At 51.5% G+C, this 23,752-nt stretch overlaps 1 protein-coding gene across 1 annotated transcript; it reads left to right on the forward strand.

Annotated features, from left to right (window-relative positions):
- Window positions 1-18,212: 18,212 nt before the first annotated feature.
- Window positions 18,213-23,471, forward strand: LOC130476961 (cyclin-dependent kinase 4 inhibitor B-like). Its single transcript, XM_056848966.1, has 3 exons — window positions 18,213-18,246; window positions 18,414-18,520; window positions 23,178-23,471. Exons 1-3 carry the CDS (start codon window positions 18,213-18,215, stop codon window positions 23,469-23,471), a joined length of 435 nt encoding a protein of 144 aa, XP_056704944.1.
- Window positions 23,472-23,752: the final 281 nt, after the last annotated feature.

Consider the following 23,752-nt stretch of genomic DNA (forward strand, 5'->3'; position numbering starts at 1 on the left):
TTTACACAATGGGGCCAGGGTTGTAGGGGGGGTCTACAAACCTGAGGGAAGCCTCAACTTTACCGAAAAAATTAAGTTTAAAAAAAATGTATCAAGAGCTTAAAACATCTGCAGCTTTATTATATGAATGATTCTGGAATCTTATGAAATTACCTTCTAAGAACCTGGTTGCCATTTTGGGGGTTGCAAGGCAACCACAAAAATATCGTTGAGCCTACCAAGACTTGGTTTCTGTCAGTCTAAGATGGGAGGGAGAGACTGGAAGAAGAAAAACAGGGAAATGGGAGAGACTGGCAGAGGGGATTGGGTGGGTGAGAGAGAAGAAGAGGGAAGAGACTGCAAGGAAGAGTGAAGGAGAGAAAACTGAAGACTGGCAAAAAGAGGGAATGAGGGAGGTTGATGCAGGGGGTAAATGAGAAGCTTTTATGGGTTCCTTGCATGAACAGCAACCAGCCAATAAGAACTCAGATTCCAAAGAAGAGGCTTTGCTATTCATCTGAGTAACGTCAAAACCTTCAGATCCCATCAGATTCTAAGTCAACAAAACCACCTTGTTGACTAAACTGTATCCTAAGCCAAGTTTTTCTTCCTAAGAGCCACAGCTCTCCAAAAACAACCCACTTTCCCTTTGTGTTGACAGCACCACACCATGGTATAAAGAAATAGATAGTGGTGTTGAAGGCACATCTGATAACACCAGAAAGAAAGTTTCAAAATAATTTGAAACTGTTGCGGGGGGGGGGGCGGACAGAGAGCCAAAATTATGTAGTGGTTAAGAGCAGTGGACTCTAATCTGGAGAACTGGGTTCGATTCCTCACTCCTCCACATGAAGACTGCTGGGTGACCTTGGGCCAGTCAGTCACAAGCAGAAGCCAGCAATGGCAAACCACCTCCACACCGTCTCTTGCTTTGAAAGCCCTACAGGGTCACCATAAATCAGCTGCAACTTGATGGCACACCCACACAGGGCATGGGGACAAATTAGCCCATGAACGTGAGGGATGGGAAAATTATAGAACTTAGTGCTGATTCCTCAGCAGTTCCATATGTCACATATTTCTCAGTACTGGTTAGATCAATTGCCTGAGATGGGGAGGTTTTCATGCTCCCTTTCACTTTTGGCAAGTTTCAGTATATATTTTAAGGGTGCTGGTGTCATTCTCACTCCAAGGGCATTGAAAGGAAAGTGAAATGACACAACCATATATTTTCTTAATTCTTAAATGGACACAACCATATATTTTCTTAATTTTCTCCTTCATATCTTTGCTACTGTTCTATTTGTGTACTCTCATTTTCCTAGTGGCTGGTGGTAAACTCCATACAACTCTCAAGATTTTTAATTTCTCTGCCTTACTTGGAGGGTTTCTGCAGTCCCCACACTGTTTATTGAGGCAAGAGTTAATTTAATAATATCAAATGTTGTATTAATAATTTGACCTCATCATTTGAAATGTGATCAATTTGCTTCTGTCACTAGTTTAAAATAATATTTATCTATTAAAAGGTAAAGGTCCCCTGTGCAAGCACCGGGTCATTCCTGACCCATGGGGTGACGTCACATCTCGACGTTTACTAGCCAGACTTAGTTTACGGGGTGGTTTGCCAGTGCCTTCCCCAGTCATCTTCCCTTTACCCCCAGCAAGCTGGGTACTTATTTTACCAACCTCAGAAGGATGGAAGGCTGAGTCAACCTTGAGCCGGCTACCTGAAACCAACTTCCTCCGGGATCAAACTCAGGTCGTGAGCAGAGCTTGGACTGCAATACTGCAGTTTACCACTCTGCGCCACAAGGCTCCTATTTATCCCCCAAGATTGAACCCACAAAATGACCCCAAGATCTATGCACAAGAGGGTCAGCTGCAACGTTTCTGATTTTTGCATCCTTTGATTGTGGTGACAAGATTCAGCCATGCATGTAAAACCCTGGCTGTTTGGCTACCTTTAGACTTCCCCACCATCACCACCCATGCCATTTTCATGGCTTGAAAGGGTCTAGGAGGGCACTATTTGCCTCATTATGAAAGTATCCTCCGTCTGCAGCCATCTGATTGACAGCTGGTAAATATGTACAACATGGACACTTCCTTATGCCCACCTCATATCTCATTTTTTGTGAGACAGACACCATCCTCCCTCCTAACCAACCTTTTTTTTTTTTTTTTTAAGCATGAATGTCTGCTTTGCAGTTTTACCAGGCATCTCTAGGTCGGGCTATTTCTATTTCAATTTTTACATCACACGGTAAGTTCAGGACAGTTTATATGTAAACAGAGGCAGGACAAAACAAGGTAAGGAACACACCAGGAAGGGGCTAAGGAAAAGGAGATGTGTAAGACAGGTGATGCATTTGCAAAATGAAACTGACAGCTCTGCTATCCAGACGTGCATTTTAAAAAAAAACCCAGGTAATTCAATAGTAAGTGACTTGTTGGATTTCTGAAGAAGAAATAACCAGGAGTGGAGTGGGAGGAAACTTCCAGCTGTATCTTCTATTCAGACTGAGACCCATCCCTTTCATTTTAATAACTTACACTGTGCAATGCATTGGGAACTATTTATTTATCTACTTCCCTCATGCCCCAAGGAAGGCCCAAAGCAGCTTACATCATTTTCCTTGCTTCTGTTTTATTCTTGCAACAACCTTGGGAGGTAGGTTGGCTGAGAGTGTGTGACTGGCTCAAGGTCACCCAGTGAAATTCCATGGGGGTGTGTGTGGAAGGGATTAAATTCAAACACTCTGGATTCATTTATTATTCTGTGCTTTCTTCTGGAGAGGGTGTTTTCCAACCCCTAAAACCACTTCCAGTCCGAAAAGGCTGATTTCACTCAAGAAACTCTGACATAAAGTGTCTTTTTGAGAGGGACCTTTGCGGTTTGATTAGCGCGGTGGTTATGGTTATGAAGCGCTGATACAGAAAGAAGAGTCGAAAGAAAAGTTTTTTTTTTTTTGGGGGGGGGGGGAGATCCCAGCGGTGTCTGACACTGTTTAGAGTACAAGTTGCATAGCGGCATTTGTATTAACAGGACACACCCCGGTGGGTAAAGAAAACAGAAGAACGAGAAGTCTCTGGGTTTTGAGGACTGCAACCATCGGAAAGCAGAGAGGCGCGGCGGCGATCCCGCCACTGTGCCCGGGAGGGCTCCCGGGGAGCGTAACTGACCAGCGCCGAGGAAGGGGGGGGGGGCAAAATGCAACTGACCAGACGCCGCCCGCGATGCGACCCGCTCGACTCCCGCCTTCTCGGAGAATCGATGCCTGCAAACAACAAAATGTGGGTGACCCCAACGGAAAAGGGTTTTCCGATCCGCTTCTTACCTCCGAGGAGGCCGCGAAAGACGCTGGCGAGTTCTGTGCTCCGGGCGGCGCAGCTGGGCCCGGCGAGGGTCCCGCGCGATCCGGAGGGGTTTCTGCAGGACTGCAGCAGGTGGGTCGCCTGCGAGGGGGACGGAGCCTCGGGGAGGAAAGGAGAAGCGCCGGGGGGGGGGGTGACTCGGCCGCCGACGGGCTACAAACGTCCCCCATCCAACCAGAGTGGGTCCAGAGCTGCGGAGAGCCGCCGCGCCCCTCCCCTCCCCCAAGGGGCCAAGACCAGGTCCGACCCAAAGGCCAGGCGAAAGCAGATCGCAGGACCCGGCCGGTGAGTTCCTCGGCCCCTCCCCGGGCGCGGCGGGGCCCCCGGAGACCCACCCCCCTCCAGGGCCAGCGCCCGTTCCTGGCAGGGGGCAGCCTTCGAGGGACCGGGAGCCCCGCGCCCGCCTCGCCCGCCTCCTGCCGCCATCCCGGCCCCGCCAGGAAAAGCGGGAGCTGGAGCCGCGCCCCCGCCGACGGCGCCCCCGGCGACCCGCTCCGACCGGCCCACGAAGGGGGGCGTCTTGCGCCGCACCGGCCACAGCTGCTGCTCGCCTCCCCGGGCCCCGCGGCTCCCCCCCTTCCGCAGCTCCGCAGCCCTGCTCTTGGCCGGCTTGCCCGGCCGGCTCCTCTCCCCGCCAGCGCCGCCCCTGCCGGGCGCGCCCGAAAGAGAAAGCAACTCCCGCCCCGTCGGCCCCCCCCCCCCGGCGCCGCTCCTGCTGCTCTCGGAAGCCCCGGCTGATTGGCCGCCTCCGCCGCCCCCCTTTGGCCATTGGTCCGCCCTCTTGGCCCCAAAAAAAAGGGTGACGGGGAAGCCTCCCACTCGCGCACACGCAACGCAACCCAACCCCCACGGCCCGGCCCGCCCTGCACCGTCGCGCCCACGGGGGGCTGTTGCCAGTCCACTGGGGCAGAGCGCTGGAGCCTTGTTTTGCATGCCAACCTGCAGAGGCCGCCGACCCCCCCGCCCCCCCCCCCGACGGCTCCTTTCGTCTTGCAAACGGAAGGCAGCGCCGCTCCCGGCCTCGAGGGGGAGGGCTGGGACGGGCCTGCCTCTCCCCTCCCCTCGATCCTGACACGGCACGGCGGAGACCAATGGGGAGATGCTGAAGGGGGGGGACGACGGAAGGAGCCCGCCCGGCCGCTCAGGGCCGGGGGCCGAACCTGTCGGGGGGCGGCGCCGGTGCCAAGCCGAGCCCGCCCCCTCCTTGCTGGGCGCCAACCACGCGCTCGGAGGAGATGGGCGCCCGCATCCGATGCACCGTCCGCGGTCCCCGGAGACCCTCGCCCCTCTTCAGGGCCGTGCTGCTGAAGCTGATCGCCGAGCTGCGCAAGAAGCCGCGCCGCGGGCGGCCCCTCCGCCACACCTTGGTGCTGGTCGTGCAGAAGAGCCGCCCGGGCGGCCCCGACGGGCCCGGACCCCCCAGCCAGAGCAGGTAAGGGCTGGCAGGCCCCCCACACACACACACACGGCTCCTTCCCCTTTCTCTCCCCTTTCCCCCTGAAGGGGCCAGCGCCTCCTTGGACACCCCCCCCCCCCCGTTAGCTCTCCTATCGTCCAGCGCTCTTGGCTTCTTTTTCTGCACCAGCCTCCTTTCGGGATCAAATGGATCCTTCTTCCCCAATCGCAAGCCGTGGAAAGGAAAAAGGCGCCCTACCGGTCATTGTTCGGCCTTCCCCGCAGGTTGAAGCAGGCCCAGTCCCCGGGAAAGAAACCGGTTCCGAAACCATTGGGCTGCCTGCATTGAGGGGGCTCGTTTGGCCAGCTGAATCGTGCCAACAGGCTGCCCCCAGCCTAGAGACCCCGCTGCCCGGCAGCCTCAGGGAGGTCAATCCGAGGAGAAGTCCCCGGGCTCCATCCTGACCTTCGCTTGTACAATTGGCTCGTTTCATTTGTGCAGCAAGCAGCCCAGGGCCTGCCCAGGCCTCGAGAATCCGGCCTGCTTTGGGATTTTCGGTTGCTACATAGGTAGGCCTTTACTTACCCGTGGCACGGGGGTGGTTGTCGCCAAATAAAACACAAGTCCAGCGGCATTTCACAGACTACTCACGTTGGCCTCGATATGAGTTTGATTGAAAGAGCGGACTTTTGAAACATTCTCCTGTGATGTAGCGACCTCGACTTTTTGACTCCAGTGCTGGTCACAGAGCTCAGCTGCTCTCAGGGCTTTTTGTAGCACCGTTCAAAGTCGTCCAGCACTCTCCCTGGAAAGAGGGGGAGAAAAGCGAGACCTGGCCCTGGCTGAAAGACAGTTCTGTAAACGAGCCCCATTTTCGCCATGTCAGAAACAGAGCTGAAATAATCCACTCGGGTTTTCCACCCTCCCCTTTGTTCTTCTTTTGAATCTCTCTTCCCCCCATATTTCGCCTTCCTGTTATTGTGCTTAGACGTTGATAATAATGGTGGCGTTGGTGAGGATAAGGACGAACGATCATCTCTCTGAACAAGTCAATGTCACTCAATTTTGGCGGCTGTATACTTATTATTATTATTTTTTAACATTCAATAGTACCCAGTTTGCAATTTGAAAGCGTTTTTGTCGATTTCGGTGCAGGGCGGCTGGGGCACTTTCTGTTCTAGTTAATTTCCTAGAAGTGACAACTTTCTCCTTAATTAGCATTGCCTAGCTCTTTTCTGCCTGATGGCCTCGAGCCACCTACGGTGATTTAGGCTGACTTTCTCTGAGATATTGGCAGCCGAAAGCATGGGAACTATTGGGTCAAAATATATATAATCAGATGTGAAAGTTATTGATCCCTGGACAGAAACCTCTTCCCTTCTGTCACGGGCACAAACTGAAATTAACAAAGGGTATTTTGATAGGTGGCCAAAATATTTGAAGAGGGTTATTCCTCCCCCCCCCAGTTTTGCTGCTAATTAGTACCAAAGAGGCAACGTAGGGTCCTTCCTTCTATAGCAACGAGGTTTATTTTTTTCTGTTTGAAACCGTCTTTTGCTAACTACGGGGAAGCTCCGAACTTTTTAAACACTTAATAGTGAATGGGGAAATACCATTTTAACAGCCATTTATCCCTTATAGTACGTTGTGGCATAAAGAATTTCCGGTCCACTCTTTAAAAAATAGCCAGCTTGTGCATTACACAAAAATAGTGGCAATTGTTTGTTCAAAAATCCTCCTTTATGAAAATACCAATAGGACTCCCATTTACCTGGCAACAAGGAACCATAAATTAAATATTTGTAAATGCCATTTATTTCGATTGGGAAAATTCAAGCGTATGCTTAACTCCCCATTAAAACGGGGGGTGAAATTTTGCCTGAATTATTATTAGTATTATTAGTGGTGGTGGTGGTTCAAGAATCGCTCTGTGAAAAGAACAGAAAGTCCAAGGCACAACATGGCCTCTACTGACAGTTTTCGTAATAACCAACACAGATTCCAGATAGAATATCTGGAAAGGAGCCAGCGTGGAAATCTATACTTTTGATTGTGTATGATGCGGTGGTTAATGTAATCTGCAGGATGGCTTCTCGGGATTAGGCCAGCCCTGGCTATGAGCTTTTGAGAAGAGGGTCTAATGTTGCCGCCTTTGACATCTCAGCTTCATGCCGATGGTCTCTCCCCTCTGGACCTTTGTGCCAGTAATAACGAGGAGCGCAAAGCAACGATTGTAGGCGAGGTTAACGGACCCCTGGAAATCAGTAGCGCGTCTTTTGGCACCCAAATTAGGCAGGGCTATATAGTTAGGCTCCCTGAGCCCCTTGCAGTCAATGAACTGGGGAGGGCCTCTGTCCGTACAGAATGAATTGGAATATTGTCGAATATTGTCGAATGAATTGGCTTTTGGATTGAGCTCGGGTTCTCCTTCACTAAAAGCCTGAATTCGTCCAAATGTTGCATATTTTTGCCTGGGAGTTCAATGCCCGGCTCTGTTTGTGATGAGACAGAAATCAAAGCAACGGTTCTGCCAAAGCGCCCCGATCCAGACAATCGTGCGCCGAGAGGTGCGCACAGCCGACCCCCCAGCTCCCCAAGAGTGCTCGGCGCAGGACAGGCTTCCAAATTGTATTTCAGTGGAGAGGCAGGGGTGGGGGAGGGTGCCCGATCTCCCTGTTGAAATGACTATTGGGTGCTCTCTCTCTGGGCGGGGGGCGGTTTGGAGTGGCGCTTGCGCGTCAATTAAATGGGGGGGGGAGCAAGGATCCCTGGATCCCTGCAGCCGATTAAAGGATCCTGGAGGTGGGTGGGTGCGTGGGTGAGCACACGCGGTGATGCTCGGATCGAGTCCCCTTCCCCTACCTAAATTGGCACAGGGCAAACCGTTGGAGGGCAGTAAGCAGGATGTGCCTTTATGTCTGCTCTTTTAAAAAAAATAATGGCAATGAGGCGGTCCTGAAACGGGAACCCCCGTGGGCCCCGTTCCCCACATTTTATCCCGCCCTGCCTAAAGGGGAAATGAAAAGGCGGGTGTCTGTCTGTTCCCCGGCGAAGGGCCTGGCCGCTCACCCTCGGGGCTGTGAAGGGTTTGGGGTGGCTAACATGGCTGCTCCTATTAGCAGAGAGCGTTTGCGCACGTGCTTGCAAACAGGAACTGGGAATGCTCCTTCCCCTGGCCTAGAAATGAAGCAGTTGAGAAAGCGAGGTGCCTCCACCAGCAGAGCTCCCGGCCGGGCTTGAATGAACACCTCGCGAAAACAAAACCGAGAAAGGAAGTGACACAACCCTTGGGGGTTAGACGCAAGCGGTCCTCCTTTCGCATCCAGAGAGATCGAAATGCAAAAGGGGTGTTTGGTTTGGAAATAGGAAAGAGGCCTTCGCCGGGAAAGGGCGTAGAATACGTCTGTGCAATGGGGGGGGAGGAGGGGGGGCCAGCTCTGTACATAAAAGTGTGCGGGGGAGGTGCGATTCGACATCTATGCAGAGTGGGTTCTTCCTGGACTGTCTTGCTGGGTGGCCTGGAAGTGGTGCAGAGGGCGGTAGTTCGGGCTACCTGACTAGAAAAGCTTGTGGTGCGAGGGGAGGGGGGGGACAACCCCAGCGCCCCCCACCCCCGCGATTCCACCGGCACAGAGCAAATCCTTGTGAGTTGACTGTCACCTGGCCGGGACCCTGAGATGTCAGACATTTCGGCCCTTTCCAAAAACTGCAACCCACTTACACTAGAATAGACTTTTCACTGGAACTGACCAGGAGCTACAGCCTCAGGTCCTGGCCTAGGAAATCGTACCGGGTGGTGGAGCTGCCAGCAGGCTTGGAGAAAAATACCCAGTTTCTCCAACCAAAGCTCACAGGTGTGTGTGTGTGTGTGTGTGTGTGTGTGTGTGTGTGTGTGTGTGTGTGTGTAAAACGTTATATTATAGTCTGCCTTTCTCACTGAGGCTCAAGGCGGATTACACAGTGTAAGTCAATAGGACGGAACAGCCAATAAACAATAAAATAGGGGGAGGATGTGGAAATCAAAAGCAAGGCAAAATCTGGTACAAAGCTGAAACAAAGCATAAGTATTTATATGGCACATTCAAGATGCAGAGGTTGCATAATAGGATAGTACATGCAGAGAAAGCGCGTTTTGTACTGTGCAGTAGTAGTACAGTCCACAGTCTCTTCACCGCATCCTTCCTGAACCAACTCCCTTATAAGAAAGCCCTACTGCCTTTCTTTAAAAAGCCCTCCTGAACAGTTCAGTTTTGCATAATTTGTGGGATGCCAGCTTAGTGTGAGGCTCCCGGACCTCTGGGCAGGCCATTTCCTCAGACGGGGGCCACAACAGAGAAGGCACGTGTGGGGCCAGCTGTTGCAGAAGGCCCTACTGGGAGGCACCAGGCTACCTGGCAGAGCAGAGGCGGTCCTGCAGATACAGGCGGGTCCAAAGCCGCGAAGGGTGTTGTGTGCCATAAAAAGCTCCAGCTGCCCATTCGCACTCGGTAAACCTCTGTTAGTGGGACAGGACATTTTTCTCTAGGCCTGTTGGCGCCTCTGTTCATTGGGGAAAGAAGGAGTGGAGAAACCCTCCTCGTTGCATCGAGCTTCACAAATGTATTCAACTGGAAACCTTGCAGCCCCTGGTTACTCTGAAATACACTGGCCAGTTTCCAGCGCTGGTTTATTAAACCCCATTTGTTTCAACGCGACATTGGGATAAGGGTAGATCTTGCCAAGTCATCTCCACGGATATCAGGGGAAGGATAGATTTGTCTGTTGGGAGTCTTTTGGCCTCTTAGAGACCAAGGTTATTGGACTCCAGCATCACCTGTTCTGCGCTTCAGTTTCACCAGATGCACTAAGTGGATCCTGAGCGCAAGAATGTTATTTATAGGCCGCCTTTTGCACTGATATGCAAAGCCAATGTAAATCAGTGTAATCAGGATGATGAGACTTCCAATAAGCAAAGGACCAGGACTAGGATTACAGAAGTCTGGACAAGCATAGAATATTAGGCATGACAGGGAAAGCAGATGCAACGCAGAAAAACGTAGAGGGTAATGCAGGGTGGGGGGACTTTTGATCAAAAGGCCACCAAATGCATGAAGTGCAGGATAAAAACCTCAGGAACAACTCTCGAGCAGATCACAGGATTACTAGGATTGCCAACTCTTGGAGGAAAAAAAATTCCTGCCTATTTAATAAAGGCTTATTTGTATGTTGTTTACCTCCATGCCATGAAAAGTTGCACTTGCCACACACAGCCTTTCATGGCATGGAGATAAACAACATACAGATAAGCCTTTAACACTTTGATCTACATGACTTATTCCTGAAACTTTTTTCCCCACAAGACATGCAACCCCATCCTGAGCAAGTTTACTCGGCAGTCTGTGCCACTGATTACAGTAGGTCTTACTCCCGTGTAAGGAACCCCAGGACTGCAGCCTTCCTTGCTGACTGCAAGGAAGAGGTGCCAGGCGCTTTCAAACAGCATAAAACCTCGTTGCGGTCCGCTGGGGATGACTTTCACGGGACTTTGCTGTGCTCACCTGTGCCCAACCCTGGCGGCCTGTCATTGACAAGGTCGAGAGGCGAGGGCCAGGAGGCGATCCCAAAGCTTGAACCCTCTCTGTCAACAAGGGCAAATTCCTTGCAAAAGGTCGGTGCCCTAAATTCACCCAGGCTTGAGAGAGGCCTAGTGCTTCAGGCTCATATTTCTGGCCAGAAAAGCTGTCTGTGAGCCGGGGCAACATCGGAAAATATACCGGAACCCATTCTTAGGAGAGATTTTCCAAACTCGCTCTAAAACGGCGACCCGCAATAATGACCACCCGATCCCCGCAGATCAGAGGTCCCAGGTCAGCCATGCCTATGTACGGAAACCTATCGGTGCTGTCTTTGGCCCCTGTTGGGATTTCCAGTATAGGCAGGGAATCACGCCAAAGGTGGGATGCGTTTCACGAGCCCACCTCTCCAGAAGAGAAGCCGCAGCCAGCAATTCTAGACCCTCCACACTCTGGACAGAATGGTGGCGGGGAAGTGAGGCTAGAAGGCTTCAGTGCAAAACTGTTCACATATCCCCTCTTCTGTATGCATGACTGTATTTGAGGAGACAGGTCCTGCAGTCCTGGAAAGTTCCTGATACAGTAGCTGGGCAGTCCTAACTAAGCAGAAATTACACTTTTTAAAGACTCAGTGGATTTCAAAAGGCGGAATTCTTAGGATGGCGCTGTGGACCGGTTAGTCTGTGAAGTGTGACTGGACTCCTTCCGGCTGGACTGGACTCCTTCTGACTGGACTGCCTTGTCTGTATGCCGCAAGTGATCGCAAGCCCTCTTTGCCTGCTCTGCAATGAAGCTCATGCATCCCGAGCTCTCTGGCTCTGTCACCTTGAAAATGGCTAAGTCAAGGTAAGACTCATCTATTACAACAGGAAGAAAATATACGTTCCCCTTGTAAACAGGTAAAACAGGCCTGTTGAAACTATCAGCTGAATTCCCCTGCACTGTTATTCCATGGCTGGGGTCTTTGAGCGCACAGCTTTAACCATACTGACGATTTTGAATTGGCCTGCTTAGAAGAAAAACCGGGGCCTCCTTAATGGGGACCTGATTCCCAGCTGAAGTGGGAGGAAATCAGTCCCGGACCATGTCAGTGAACTTCTGTCTGGCCATTTCAGATCACAGTGGGTCTGGAAGGAAGCACCATTGGCTTGGCCTGGTCACCTCGAAAGAAAAGGGATAGGAAGGCAAAACAGAAATACACATAAATCGGAGTTTTTTTTACCAGGACTGTTTTGGCTTGTTTCAAAAGTTAAAAAACCAAACAGACAAAACCTTATTCATCCGGTCAATTATGTTTGTTTGTCAGTGCCTAGACATTGCCAGCAGGCCTGGAGCAAACATGTTCTGTCCCGTTAACACAGGCTTCATGGGATGTTATTTACTCCCTCTATTAAATGGGCAGAATGTTTTGCTCCAGGCCTGTTGGCAAACCTAGAAAGAGCACCGAAATTCAGTGTCAGCGTTTCGTTAATGCAAAGATTTCCCAAACAATCGGGCTGGAGTGAAACTGTTTCCGGAAGCCCCCTGCGAGCTTGTTTGGCTCAGAAAGGACTGGGGGAACAGGGCCGGGCGCCCCTGCCATCTGGACCCCTGCGCAGGCCGGGCAGTGCCGCCCACCAGAATTCCTGCTATTTGTTTCAAGTTTTCATTTTTTAAAAAGAGGAAAGGGCCCTGCGCGCCTAATCAGGCCTACTCAGAAGTAAATCGCGCTGAGGTCACTGGGACTTACTCCCAGGTAAGTGTGCATAGGATTGCCACCGCATGACTAAGAGAGGACACTGAATATCAACAGCTGCCTGTGAGAGAATGGGACCCCTCCCCAATCGAGATGGAGTAAACGTATTCACAGGAGTTCGTGTGAAACAGAACCGAGGCTTATAGGAGGCTTGGAATACGGTTAAAAGCATTCGTGTGAATACAGCCTGGAACAGGTTAGATGAATTATTAGGTCGAGTCAGGCCCCCTACATCACTCCTGCCCCCACTCCTTAAACCCTCTGGGCGGTCCGGCCAATAGCAAGGCCAGGTTTAGAACCGGTCACAGGCCTGAGGAAGGATTTGGGGCAAACTCTCAAAGGTCACTGGTGCGATTTCTTCAGAACCACCACGTTTTTCTTCAGCGACCACACACAGATCACGGTGTGCAGGAAACACTGAACGCCTTTATCCCACCTAAAGGAAAGGAGCGATTTTGACTCGTGCGTCTGGAGCCCCCTTGCCCCATCCCCATTAGGGGGGCTCACTTACTTGGAAAGACCCTGGGTCTCGGCACATGGCAGTCCTCAGCACCGTTGCTTCCGTTTGAGGCAATAGATCCCAAAGAGACGGGAGCCCCGGTACAGGGGCTATTAGCCACTTGGAATCAGCGGGTGCCATTGAGGTCGATGCGATTTCCAACGCACTCACCAAGGAGCGAGTTTATATTGCAAACGCTCTTTGCGTCCCGCTCTTCCTCCAAGGAGTGAAAACAGGCGGGCTGTCATCTCTGCCCCCAGCAACCCCCTTCCAGCTTTGGCCGGAGAACAGTGGCTGCTGGCCCCCGGTCCCCCGGGGCGTCCGACGCTCCGGTCACTTTCAGGGGCGGAAAGTCTCCTCCCGTGCCTTCGCCCCCCCCACGAGCAGTTGCGCCCCCCCCCACGCGGGAGGGGGCAAGGACAGGGAGCGGAGGGAGGACAGAAAGTAAGTTTGGAAAGGGGGGTTAGAAAAAGGAGGCCAAGATGAAGACGTATAGCCTGACCCCGACCCACACAGCACGATTACTTGGGAATCTATCTGACCCCTAGAATTCAGTGGGACTGACTCCTGAGTAAACATCCTTCTGTCTGGGGTCTGGAAGACGTTTACTGGCTGGAGCTCAGTCCTCTGTCTGGGGCCTTCTGGGGTTTCTGCGAAATTGGCTTTCAAATGCCCATTTCGGTACAGTGGAGCCCGTTTCCAGTTCGGGATCGCCCTCCTGCTTCCTGCCACCCTCTCGGGTTGCCCCCGCACTTTCCCTAATGGTGAAAAACCTGCAGAGCCAACCCAGGCCCTATTCACAGGAAAGACTCCGCTTGTTTCCTATGAACAGCAGAGGCGCCTTCGGCGGGGGCTGGGGGGGCTCCAACCGGAGATGCCTGGAAGTCTGGCTGCCCAAGGAGGAGGGGGAAACTCTGCACGTGCTCAGACACACACGTTTTAACCTCAACGTTTTCCAACAAGCAGAGCGGGCGCTCCCTCAAACGAAGCCCTGGCCATAGTGCTGATCAGGTTTCCACCGGCAAGCAATTTATTCCAGGTGAGTCCTTTTCAAACCAATGACTCTCCTTTCTGGCCTAAGGGAGTAAACCAGTACCCACTACCGGTAAGTACCGGGTGCTGGCCTGCTTCCTCAGGCCAGAAATGGTTCCCTGAGGGCAACTGAGAGCTAGCCACTGTCTTACACCCAAACGAGACTCCGCCCGTGGAAACTGACCGCCTCCGTCCTCCATGGGGGCCGCAATCCGAACAAACAAACTAGGCATTTATTTGCCATTCTGGACTAGCAACTTTGTGCCCGTCCTGACCCTGGGAAATGTTCGACTGAAAAGACTATAAATGCAGCGCCCAGTGTCCACCGCTTCACTCCTCCCCGTTTGCTCAACCACCTTTTATGATAGTGAACGGAGTGGGGAAATGGGAGCTCTGGACTTCTGGCAATGAACTGATGGGCAAGGTTGTAGTGGCCACCACGATGGCAACACCTGGAGCAGGTCTGCTTAGACATGCTGAACCACTTCACCTGAAATCTCGACCCTGATCATCAGAATTACTGCATCAGGTTGAGGCTTGGGGTAAGTCTGAACATTTCCCCTCGAAAACAACTTCCTGCATGTAGAAATATAGCATCTCAGGAAGAAGAACGGGATGACCCCCCCTTTTTTTTTCATTGACGTGGTAGCTTTCGGTGTACCGGGATTGGCATGCCAACAAGAATTCAGTCGAGAGTTTTCCTTGTTGTGTTCGCTTTCTGCTTTCAGGGAGTTTCCCCCCAATGCGACAGCTATGCAGCTCTAAACTGATGGCTAAACTAAACGAAATAGGCTTCTCCTACCGGGTGCTACTTTCAACCCAGTTAAAGCTTTCCCCCTTTGATGCAGCCAATTGTATAGCCTCTTGGTGGTTGCCAGGGCTACCGTGATCAGGAACAGATCACTTGATCCGTTCCCACTGCCGGCACCACGGGAATTCTGACACAGTGTGAGGGGTGCAACCACGACATGGCTGCCGCAGGAGGCTGAACCAGCTACAAAATGACTCCTGCGCTTAACTTCAGTCACACACTGAAGATGCTTGTGTTGTGGTGGCAGCTGCTGCCACCTGACATCAGTAAACCTACATCAATGAATTGCTGCCTTGGTTTGTGTTTCTAAGCCCTATTTGCTAAAGAATCTCTGCCTGAACTAGAAACTTGCAATTTTAAAACTGTTCTAGACCAGGGTCTCCAAAGGATTTAATCCCACCAGCAAAGCTTTTCTTTTCTTTTCTTTTCATATTTATTTATTTATTTATTTATTTATTTACAGAAGAAGTAGTCGGTTTTTACATGCAGACTTTCTCTACCACTTAAGGAAGAATCAAACCGGCTTACAATCACCTTCCCTTCCCCTCCCCACAACAGACACCCTGTGAGGTAGGTGGGGCTGAGAGAGTTCAGAGACCTGTGAGTAGCCCAAAGTCACGCAGCTGGTGGCATGTGGAGGAGTAGAGAAACCAACCCAATAAGAACAAGACGGTCGTGTTCGCACATGCAGGGCCTGAGTTCTCATCTGATTATTCCACACTGGAGGAGAAGCAACCGACTGTGTGAATTGTTTCTATTTCAGAAGCATTGCTTTGGAATTGATACTAGAAGGCATGGTTGAATTGCAAGCAGGCCTCTTCATACACGCTGATCATTAGTTGATGTGGCGGCCATCTAGGGACCAAGATATATATGCATACAAACCAGAGCCAGTGTGATCGGCAAGAAGCCCCATAAATTCTGAATGCCCTGCAGGATTGTAGATGGGGAGAGGGTGCTGTATGGCTCCAGTTAAGTATCATTGCACAGTGCAGTCCTAAACTTTTAAGCCCTTTGATCTAGAAGAGTAGAATTCTGTTTAGGATTGTACCGTATCATACTTGTGTGACTTGGGCCTAAGCTCATATCCTTAAACACACTGTACTAAAAGTAGGGCTGTCACTCACAAGCAAATCTTTTATCAGTGGTATGGGTTCTAATAAATTCTGTATGCAAATTAAAAAGAACAGTTCTGGAGAAAATAATGTTATTTTATTTACAGATGATGTTTATATGTGTGAAGGCAGGTACTATTGAGAAGTGGGGATTCTCGAATGTGAAAGAGAAAGAGCAAATGTCTGTTCTAAGTAAAAAAGCAGACTTGTAGTTACATGACATGCTTTTAAAACAGCTTGCATCCTGATTAAATGGGGTTCAATTTTTAAATCTAATGAAATGAGTATAGTTAAGTACTGCAGCCGAACTATGAAGTAAACCCCATGAAAATTACGATTTACTTCTACATAAATATGCAGAGATTCCAGCTGTTAGACCAGATCAGCATCATTTCCTGGCTCCATCCTCCCCCTCACTATCGCTAAGGTTAGAAGTTGATAAATAGATCTCATAAGAAAACACTGGATGATCCCGCCCGCTAGCCATTCTGACTGTGGAGACCACAGGGAAACGGGAAACGGGTGAGGGCTCTCTTCGTCTCTGCTGAATTGCCGCGCCTTCCCCCAGCTGTAAAACAGGGAGCTGTGTGGCTCAGTGAAGTACTCTGCAAATGGAAAGTGCCAGGTATCGTCATGAAGGGCAGTCACCAGAACCTCGGCCTCTTCTGATTAAGGAGACTGCAGGTGGAGTCCAGAGATGTCTTTGCCCCCGCTTCTCTCTCAGTGTGTGTGTAAAGCGCCGCCCCGTCGCAGCCGACTTATGGCGACCCCTTATGGGGTTTTCAAGACAAGAGACTAACAGAGGTGGTTTGCCAGTGCCTTCCTCTGCATAGCAACCCTGGTATTCCTTGGTGGTCTCCCATCCAAATACTAACCAGGGCTGACCCTGCTTAGCCGCCGAGATCGGGCTGTACCATGCTGCGTTCCCTCCTTCCTTCTCCCTATTTAAGAGCAAAGAGCAAAGCTGGAGAAATACTTCAAAGGCTGTAGCCCAAAGACAGGTAGGTCCCCTTGGATGCCGTTAGAATTACTCAGGAGAAAGGTTTTTCTGCAGAAATGGAGGGGGTATGCCCTGACCCTTTAACAGATGCTTGACGGGATGTTATTCACCAGGCGATAATATTTACCGCGGTGTCCTGAAAAGTTTCAGTTGCCACTTGAAGGAACAGGAAATTTTTCTTAAGACCTGCAGGCAACCCTACCGTCGGCTCAATTTGTCAGGACTCTGGCAAGCTTTCCCAAGCCAGGTTGCTAGGTCCAGATCCTGGCGAAATGGATCGCAGGCGGCTTTTCTTCTCATGGTATTGCAGGGTATGGAGAATCAAAACCCTGCGGCATTTCCTTTCCGAGATATTCAGGAGCGCTTCCAGGCCCTGAGGTTGGCAAAACCAGAGAAAGGGCGTAGAGCAGAGAGAGAAAGCGCACACTCAAAAAGGTCAACCCCATGGCATTGCCACACCAGGGACTTCTCTGCCCCAGAAGCTGGCCCTTGCCAGTCCGAGAAGAGGGTTGCGACCTAGGTGGACTAATAGTGCAACTCGGCCTAAGGAAGCTTCAGATGTGCAACCTCCTTCCACCCCCATGATAAACCTGCCCAAATGCACCCTCTCCCTTAAGATGCTCTGAAAGAGGAAATGGTAGTCAAAGCTCTCAGTCATTTACAGCAACAAGGTGGAGCGCATTACAATCCTTATTCTTTCGTTGATTTATTTTTTTTAAGCCACTATGGTTAATGATGTATTGACACAGACCTAATCCCTGCCTGTATTCTGGACTGTATCGCTTCCGGCTGCAGGAATGGGGAAAGAAAATCCTCCAGTGAAAGGCTTGGAGGAGAATTCTCCCTGAGAGGCTGTTTCAGTCCATAGAGGGAGACTATTTAAAAACCAAACCAATTAGGCTGTACCTGCATGCCAAAAGGAGGTCTCCGGGGCTGAACGAGGGCCCTCGCTTTCAACCACAGACTCTCTTCAGTATCGCAAAAGAGCGATCCCTGCGCGATTCTACCCTGCGGACCCTACGGGGCTCCCCACCGCATTTCCTGGCGGCCGCTTGCTCCTCGCCCAGAGCACCTGTTCTCCGAAGCAAGGAGCCAGTCCTTGCTGCCCCCCCCCCCGGGTGGCCAGTTTGTGGTGGTTCCCACGAGGTCGTGGGAAGAGGTCCTTTCCCCCCGGGCAACCCAGGGGTCGCTGACTTCGAATATTGCCCCATGGGCATGCTTTCACCAGCTAGCGATCCCGACCCCCCTTGCTGGGAGGAGGGAGAGAATCCCACCGGAGAGGGCGGGCAGGCGACCGCTTTCTTCTTCGTCCTCGCTGGCTCTTGGGCGGAAAGGAGAGCCAGCCTGGGGTGGCGGGGAGAACGTGGGATCTCAGGCGACCCACTTCAGACTGCCCCTCTGCCACGGACGCTTGCCGGGCGACCTGGGGCCAGCCCGTCTCTCGGCCCGACCAACCTGGCAGGGTCGTGGTTGTTGGGTGGGGGTCACGTACGCAGCCCTGAGGTCCTCGGAGGAGGGAGGGAACGACAGCCACCCCAGGACAGATCTTGGGCGCTTAAAGCCGTGGCGACGGACCCGGGCAGGAGGGGCCAGGCAGGGGCCGCTTGTCCGAGGGAGAAGGCGCTGCCGGGAAGGGGCGACGCGGCGAGGGTTTCCGCAGAGCGACCTGCGGTGGCCCCGCGCGAGGCCCTGCCCGGCCTGACCGAGCCCCGGAGATGGACCCAGGAGGGGGGGGGGGGAGAAGCCACCCGGCTGGCAGGAGAGGACGGGGGGGGGGAGCGCCCGTGTCCAATCCGAGCGGAGTATGCAGATGAGGAAGGGGGAGAGTGGTGCCTTCCCACGTGACGCCCGCGGGCTGGGCGCGCGTGTCGGTGCCATGAAGGGCGCCTCGGAGCTGCGGGCGGCCCAGGCGGACTGGCTGGCCAGCGCCGCGGCGGCGGGGGATCTGGCGGGGGTGCGGCGCCTGCTGCAGGAGGGGGCCGACCCCAACGCCCTTAACTCGTACGGCAGGACCCCCATTCAGGTAGACCCGGGCCGTCTGTCTGGAGCTGGCGGCGTGCACGCGGCAGATCTCCCCTGAGACCCAGCAGTCTCTCTCGGCAGCAGGGGGCTTTGGAAACCTAGGGTGGGTCTGCCCCCCGGCCGCCCCCCCCGACACGCCGGGGTCTCCGATGAGCAAAAACGGGCGCTACAACAAGGGGGAGGCCGTGGGGGTAGGAGGAAGTGCGGAGGCCGGCCAGCCCTGCGCGGTCCCGCGCCCTTTCTCTGAAATGCCAGCCTTAATAAACCGAAACGGGCGCGCGTTCTTGGCAGAAAAGAGAAAATTGGCACTTGAAGCCGAGCAAGGAGTCTGGTTGTAGAGCGTATTGGGTTTTGTGTTTTTTTGTCCTCCCCCCCACCCTTTAAAATTTCTATCCCTTCATTGTGCTTTCCCCTGCTCCACTCCCAAATCAGGACGCCAGATTCCATCCAGTTTTCTGAAAGATCGAAGGAATCTCTTTACTTTCCCCCTTTCAGTGTATTTAAAAATAATAATAATAATAATAAAACTCCTGGCCAGAGGCGAGGGAGAGGAGGGCGGAATTCTTTCCTGAACGAATGGCCCGGTGAAAACCACAGATTCTCGGATCGCCATGCGTTAAGGTTTCCCATTGTCTTTAAATTGAATTTTAAATGATAATCATCATAACCCCACTGACGCGTTTCTTAAGCGGATCCCGTGTGAAGACCGGAGTCTTTGATCATTCGAGTTCGTGTGGCAGGGGAAGACGTCCATTTTGTTAGACTCTGCAGGGGGGCGGTCCATCTTTAGTTCTCGGAGTCCTTTTCCCAGATTGGTTTACGTGCTGGATCTAGGTCTGGTCTGAACAAGCAAAAAAGATCGAAACGGATGGGTTGGTCCACCGATCGGTGGAGCGACCTTCTCTTTACAAAACATGTATCGCCAGCTGACGAGAAGAGCTCTCCTGTGTTCGTGTGAAGTGCCTTCAAGTCGCTTCCGACTCATGGCGACCCTATGAATCAATGTCCTCCAAAACGTCCTATCCTTAACAGCCTTGCTCAGATCTTGCAAATTGAGGGCGGTGGCTTCCTTCAATCCATCTCTTGTTGGGTCTTCCACTTTGCCTTCAACTTTTCCTAGCATGACTGTCTTTTCCAGTGAATCTGGTCTTCTCATAATGTGACCAAAGTACGATAGCCTCAGTTTAGTCATCTTAGCTTCTAGGGTCAGTTCAGCGCTCTCCTACCCGAAAGCTAATGCAGGTCTTGGAGGTACTACAAGAGTCCCGTTTCTGTTCTACTGTGTTTATTTAGAAACTAATAATACAACCCCAACCAGAGTTTCACCTTTTTGAGTCCATTGAAATCCATGGATTTAGAAGGGGCTAAGACTCTCAGGGCTGCCCTGTGATGCTGGCCTCCCCCGGCGATTAGAAACGAGTATATCCACACACACCCTGTGGAGCAAGTTCTGGATACCTGGCAGCTTTCACTATAATAAACTGAAATGCCTGTATGGTTTTAAAACATCCACGGAGCGTTCAAAGAGTACGAAAACCCCCAAGTGCATATAAAGAGTATTTTTAATACTTCCTGACTAGGAAGGAGCGGCAGCCCTCCTGCCTACATGGCTGCTGGAAACCTGGTGTTGTGTTCCTGTCTCCCTCACAAGGAGCCCGCGGCTCCTCGGAGGGTCACACTTCGCTCTCGGGTGGGTCCCAAAGGCATCCTGGGACCATTCTCTGTCGGACTGCCCCAGAACGCCCTTATCCCACTAAGATGCCCAAAAGACAGGCGCGGACAGCCCTAGGCATTAGCCGACCGCCCGATTCAGAACCTCCCCAGAAAGCTCATACCCTACCAGAAAATATTTTTGTTAGTCTTTAAGGTGCTACTGGACTCTTGCCCTTTTCTACATATACATGAGATATATAGCTCATACCCTACCAGAAAATATTTTTGTTAGTCTTTAAGGTGCTACTGGACTCTTGCCCTTTTCTACATATACATGAGATATATAGCTCATACCCTACCAGAAAATATTTTTGTTAGTCTTTAAGGTGCTACTGGACTCTTGCCCTTTTCTACTACTGCAGACAGACTAACACGGCTACCCACTGTGAATTATCCCCCCCCCCACAGAACGCCATTTCGTGGTTTCTGGGTTAGGAGGGGGAAAATGTAAACCGGAATTATTTCAGGGGGAACATGTAGACCGGAATTCTTGCAGGAAAGAATATACAGACCGGAATTCTTTCAGGGGGGAGGGAAGTTAACGGAAATCTTGCAGGGGGGAAAATGTAGACCAGAATTTTTAATTTTTTGGCTGTCAAGTCACACCTGATCTATGGCGACCCCCTGATGGGGTTTTCAAGGCAAGAGACATTCAGAGGGGGTTCACCATTGCCTGCCTCCGCGTACTTGGCAGGGTCGATCCTGCTTAGCTTTTGACATCGGGCGAGGATCGGGCTAGCCTGGGCAGGCCAGATCATGGAGAAGAACTCTTTATACCGGAACTTTGATGATCCATGGATTCCATGTTGGTCGTTTCTCAAGGCAAGGGCATTTTAGGATGGTTCTCTCGCTCGCTTCCCTCCCCCCCCCCCCCGCCACTAATCGAAAGTACAAGTCCGTGGGAAATAGTGTAAAAATAGTTTAAAACCGTCTGAGTCGAGCATTTGACTCTTACTGATTTCCAAGGGATGCTTACCGACTTAGGGCGGCCCCAGCCAGGGGCTCAAGGCAAGTGATTCAGCAGAGCTGGTTTGCCATCGCCTTCCTGCGCAGAGTCTTCCTTGGTGTTCTCCTTTCCAAGTACTGACTACTTGGCTTGGCTTCCCAGGTCTGACTAGCAGCCTATGGTTGATGCTGAGGTGTGCGGAAGCTTTCCAAACTTTCACACCGGGTGTTTCCTTTCCTAATTTTAGTCGTTTTAGGAAGGGCCTGAAAGGATCTACTAAATGTATGATTCTTCAGGAACACTGCCTACAGGCACGCGACACAACCGCCCTGTACCTAAGGACGGCCTTTATTCTTGTGAAGCGCCTTATAGGTTTTTACAGAAAGGCGGAGTAGGCGTTTGGTAAATAAATGTTCATGCCTGGAAAAGCGGGCTCGAATGAAGGTTCACGTCGTTCAGTGACAATGCCTTCCGAGGAGGCCTGCCTGGGAAGACCGACATTTGTTGGGCCATAAACGTTGAGGCTTAGAGCCCTCTGCAATTCACACGAATGGGAAGCCAGCTTCATTCTCTTCTTGAAAGCACTGAGACTTACAGCCCAATCCTAGGCAAGCCCTCGCCAGAGGGCTTCTCCTTAGTCTTGAGTCCCTGTGAGAAAGTCGGTCTAGAAATAACGTACATGGATAGATGATGGATGGACCCGCGGACGGACGAGCAGTCAGCCAGCCAGCCAGTCTAAGGCTTGGATATGTACTACATAAGTTCTTAGAGATGTAATATTCTTGCTCCAAAAATGTGGCTTGCTAGCCCACTTTTCCCGGCCATTTTGGAGCTGAATGAAATTGCCTGCAAGTCTTTAATGGCACTTTTTCTTGCAAGCGACATTTATTGCAAGCGACATTCTTTGCACAAATGGTATATAGATGACCTGAGAAGAAGTCCTAATGAAGACGGCGGTTTACTTTCGAGTAGACATGCACAGGATTGCACCTCACATTATGTTGGCTTTTTTAGGAATGCTGAAGCTTGCTTAGTTGTGTTAATGCCAAAAATTGTGCTATTGTTTGCCCATCTCCTTCTTTCTTTCTAATTTATGTCCCTGAGATTTGTTTTGGTTTACATCTTTGTAATTCTTAGAATTTTGTAGGAGATGCTAGTAGACATTACTGATCAGAAACTCACTGTTTTCAGATCAAGCAAGCGAAATATACAAAGACCTTTTTTGTACAAATGGTATACAGATGACTAGAGCATAAGTCCCAATGAAGATTTCCTTTCGAGTAGATATGCATAGGATAACACATTATGTTACTGTTTTTTCGGATGCTGAAGCTTGCTTCGTTTTTTGTTTTTGTCAAAAATTGTGCTATTGTTTGCCAATCTCCCCCCCTCCCCCAATTTAGGTCCCTGCAATTTTGGTTTTAGTTTTGTTTTGGTCTACGTCTTTGTAATTCTTAGAACCCTGTAAGAAGGCTAGTACGAGTAAATACTAGAAATTACTGATCAGAAACTCACTGCCTGTTTTCAGATCTTGCAAGGGAAATATACGAGGTCGTTCTTTGCATAAACTGTTTATAGATGACGGTGCACAACGTGGCATTGAAATTCTCATTCAGGGCTAATCCCAGAACCAGCAGTGCGAATTTGTATTGAGGGTTCACTTTGAATTGTGTCACGGTAACCTTTTACAGTGCAGTCCTAGGCAGAACTACTCCAGCAGCCCACCATGCGTTTACACTGAAGTGACGCTGCATAAGATTGCACCGTAGAAGGTTCCGAAGCGGCTCCAAATTCACATTAGCCCAGCTGGCTCCGAATTGTGAGTCACATTTTCACTACTGCACCGCCAGCTACACATTGAAACCAGTCTGGATAGGGAAGAAACGGGAGTGATCCTACATCGGGCTGCACTCTTAATTCGCGCAAAAAGAGAACCCCGGATCAGGACAGCGGACCCGTCTCCCCGGCTGACCGTCTCTCTCCTTGTCACCCCCTCCAGGTCGTGATGATGGGGAGCCCCAAAGTGGCGGAGCTCCTGCTGCAGGAAGGCGCCGATCCCAACCGTCCGGACCCCTCCACCGGCGCGCTCCCGGCTCACGACGCGGCCCGCCAGGGCTTCCTGGAGACGCTGCTGGTGCTGGGCGCGGGCGGCGCTCGCCTGGACGCGCCCGACGCCTCCGGGAGGCTTCCCGTCCACCTGGCCCAGGAGGCCGGCCACCGCCACGTGGTCCGTTTCCTTCTAAGCCAGGCGAGGGGCCACCCCTGGAGCGGCCCTGCGGGACCCGGCTCCTAGCCGCGAGGAGGAGGGGGCGCCCCGCCTGGCTTTGGACGCTCGCGTAGTCGTCTCGAAAACGGGTCTTCAAACCAATAAAGTGTCATGCATATCAGCGTTGTTCACTCTTTTCACATCCTGCCATCCAGACTCAAGGAATGTTATCCCTACTGAACCGCAGCCAAGGTTGCAAGGGCTGTTATGCCTACCACTCTCTGTTTGAAGTTCTGGGAACCTACTTTGTTTTCAATATGTAATCTCTCACCCTTCCTGTGCATCTATATTACCAAGTTTCAGCAAGA

This window comes from Euleptes europaea, chromosome 4 (genome assembly GCF_029931775.1).
Source record: "Euleptes europaea isolate rEulEur1 chromosome 4, rEulEur1.hap1, whole genome shotgun sequence".
NCBI lineage: Eukaryota > Metazoa > Chordata > Lepidosauria > Squamata > Sphaerodactylidae > Euleptes > Euleptes europaea.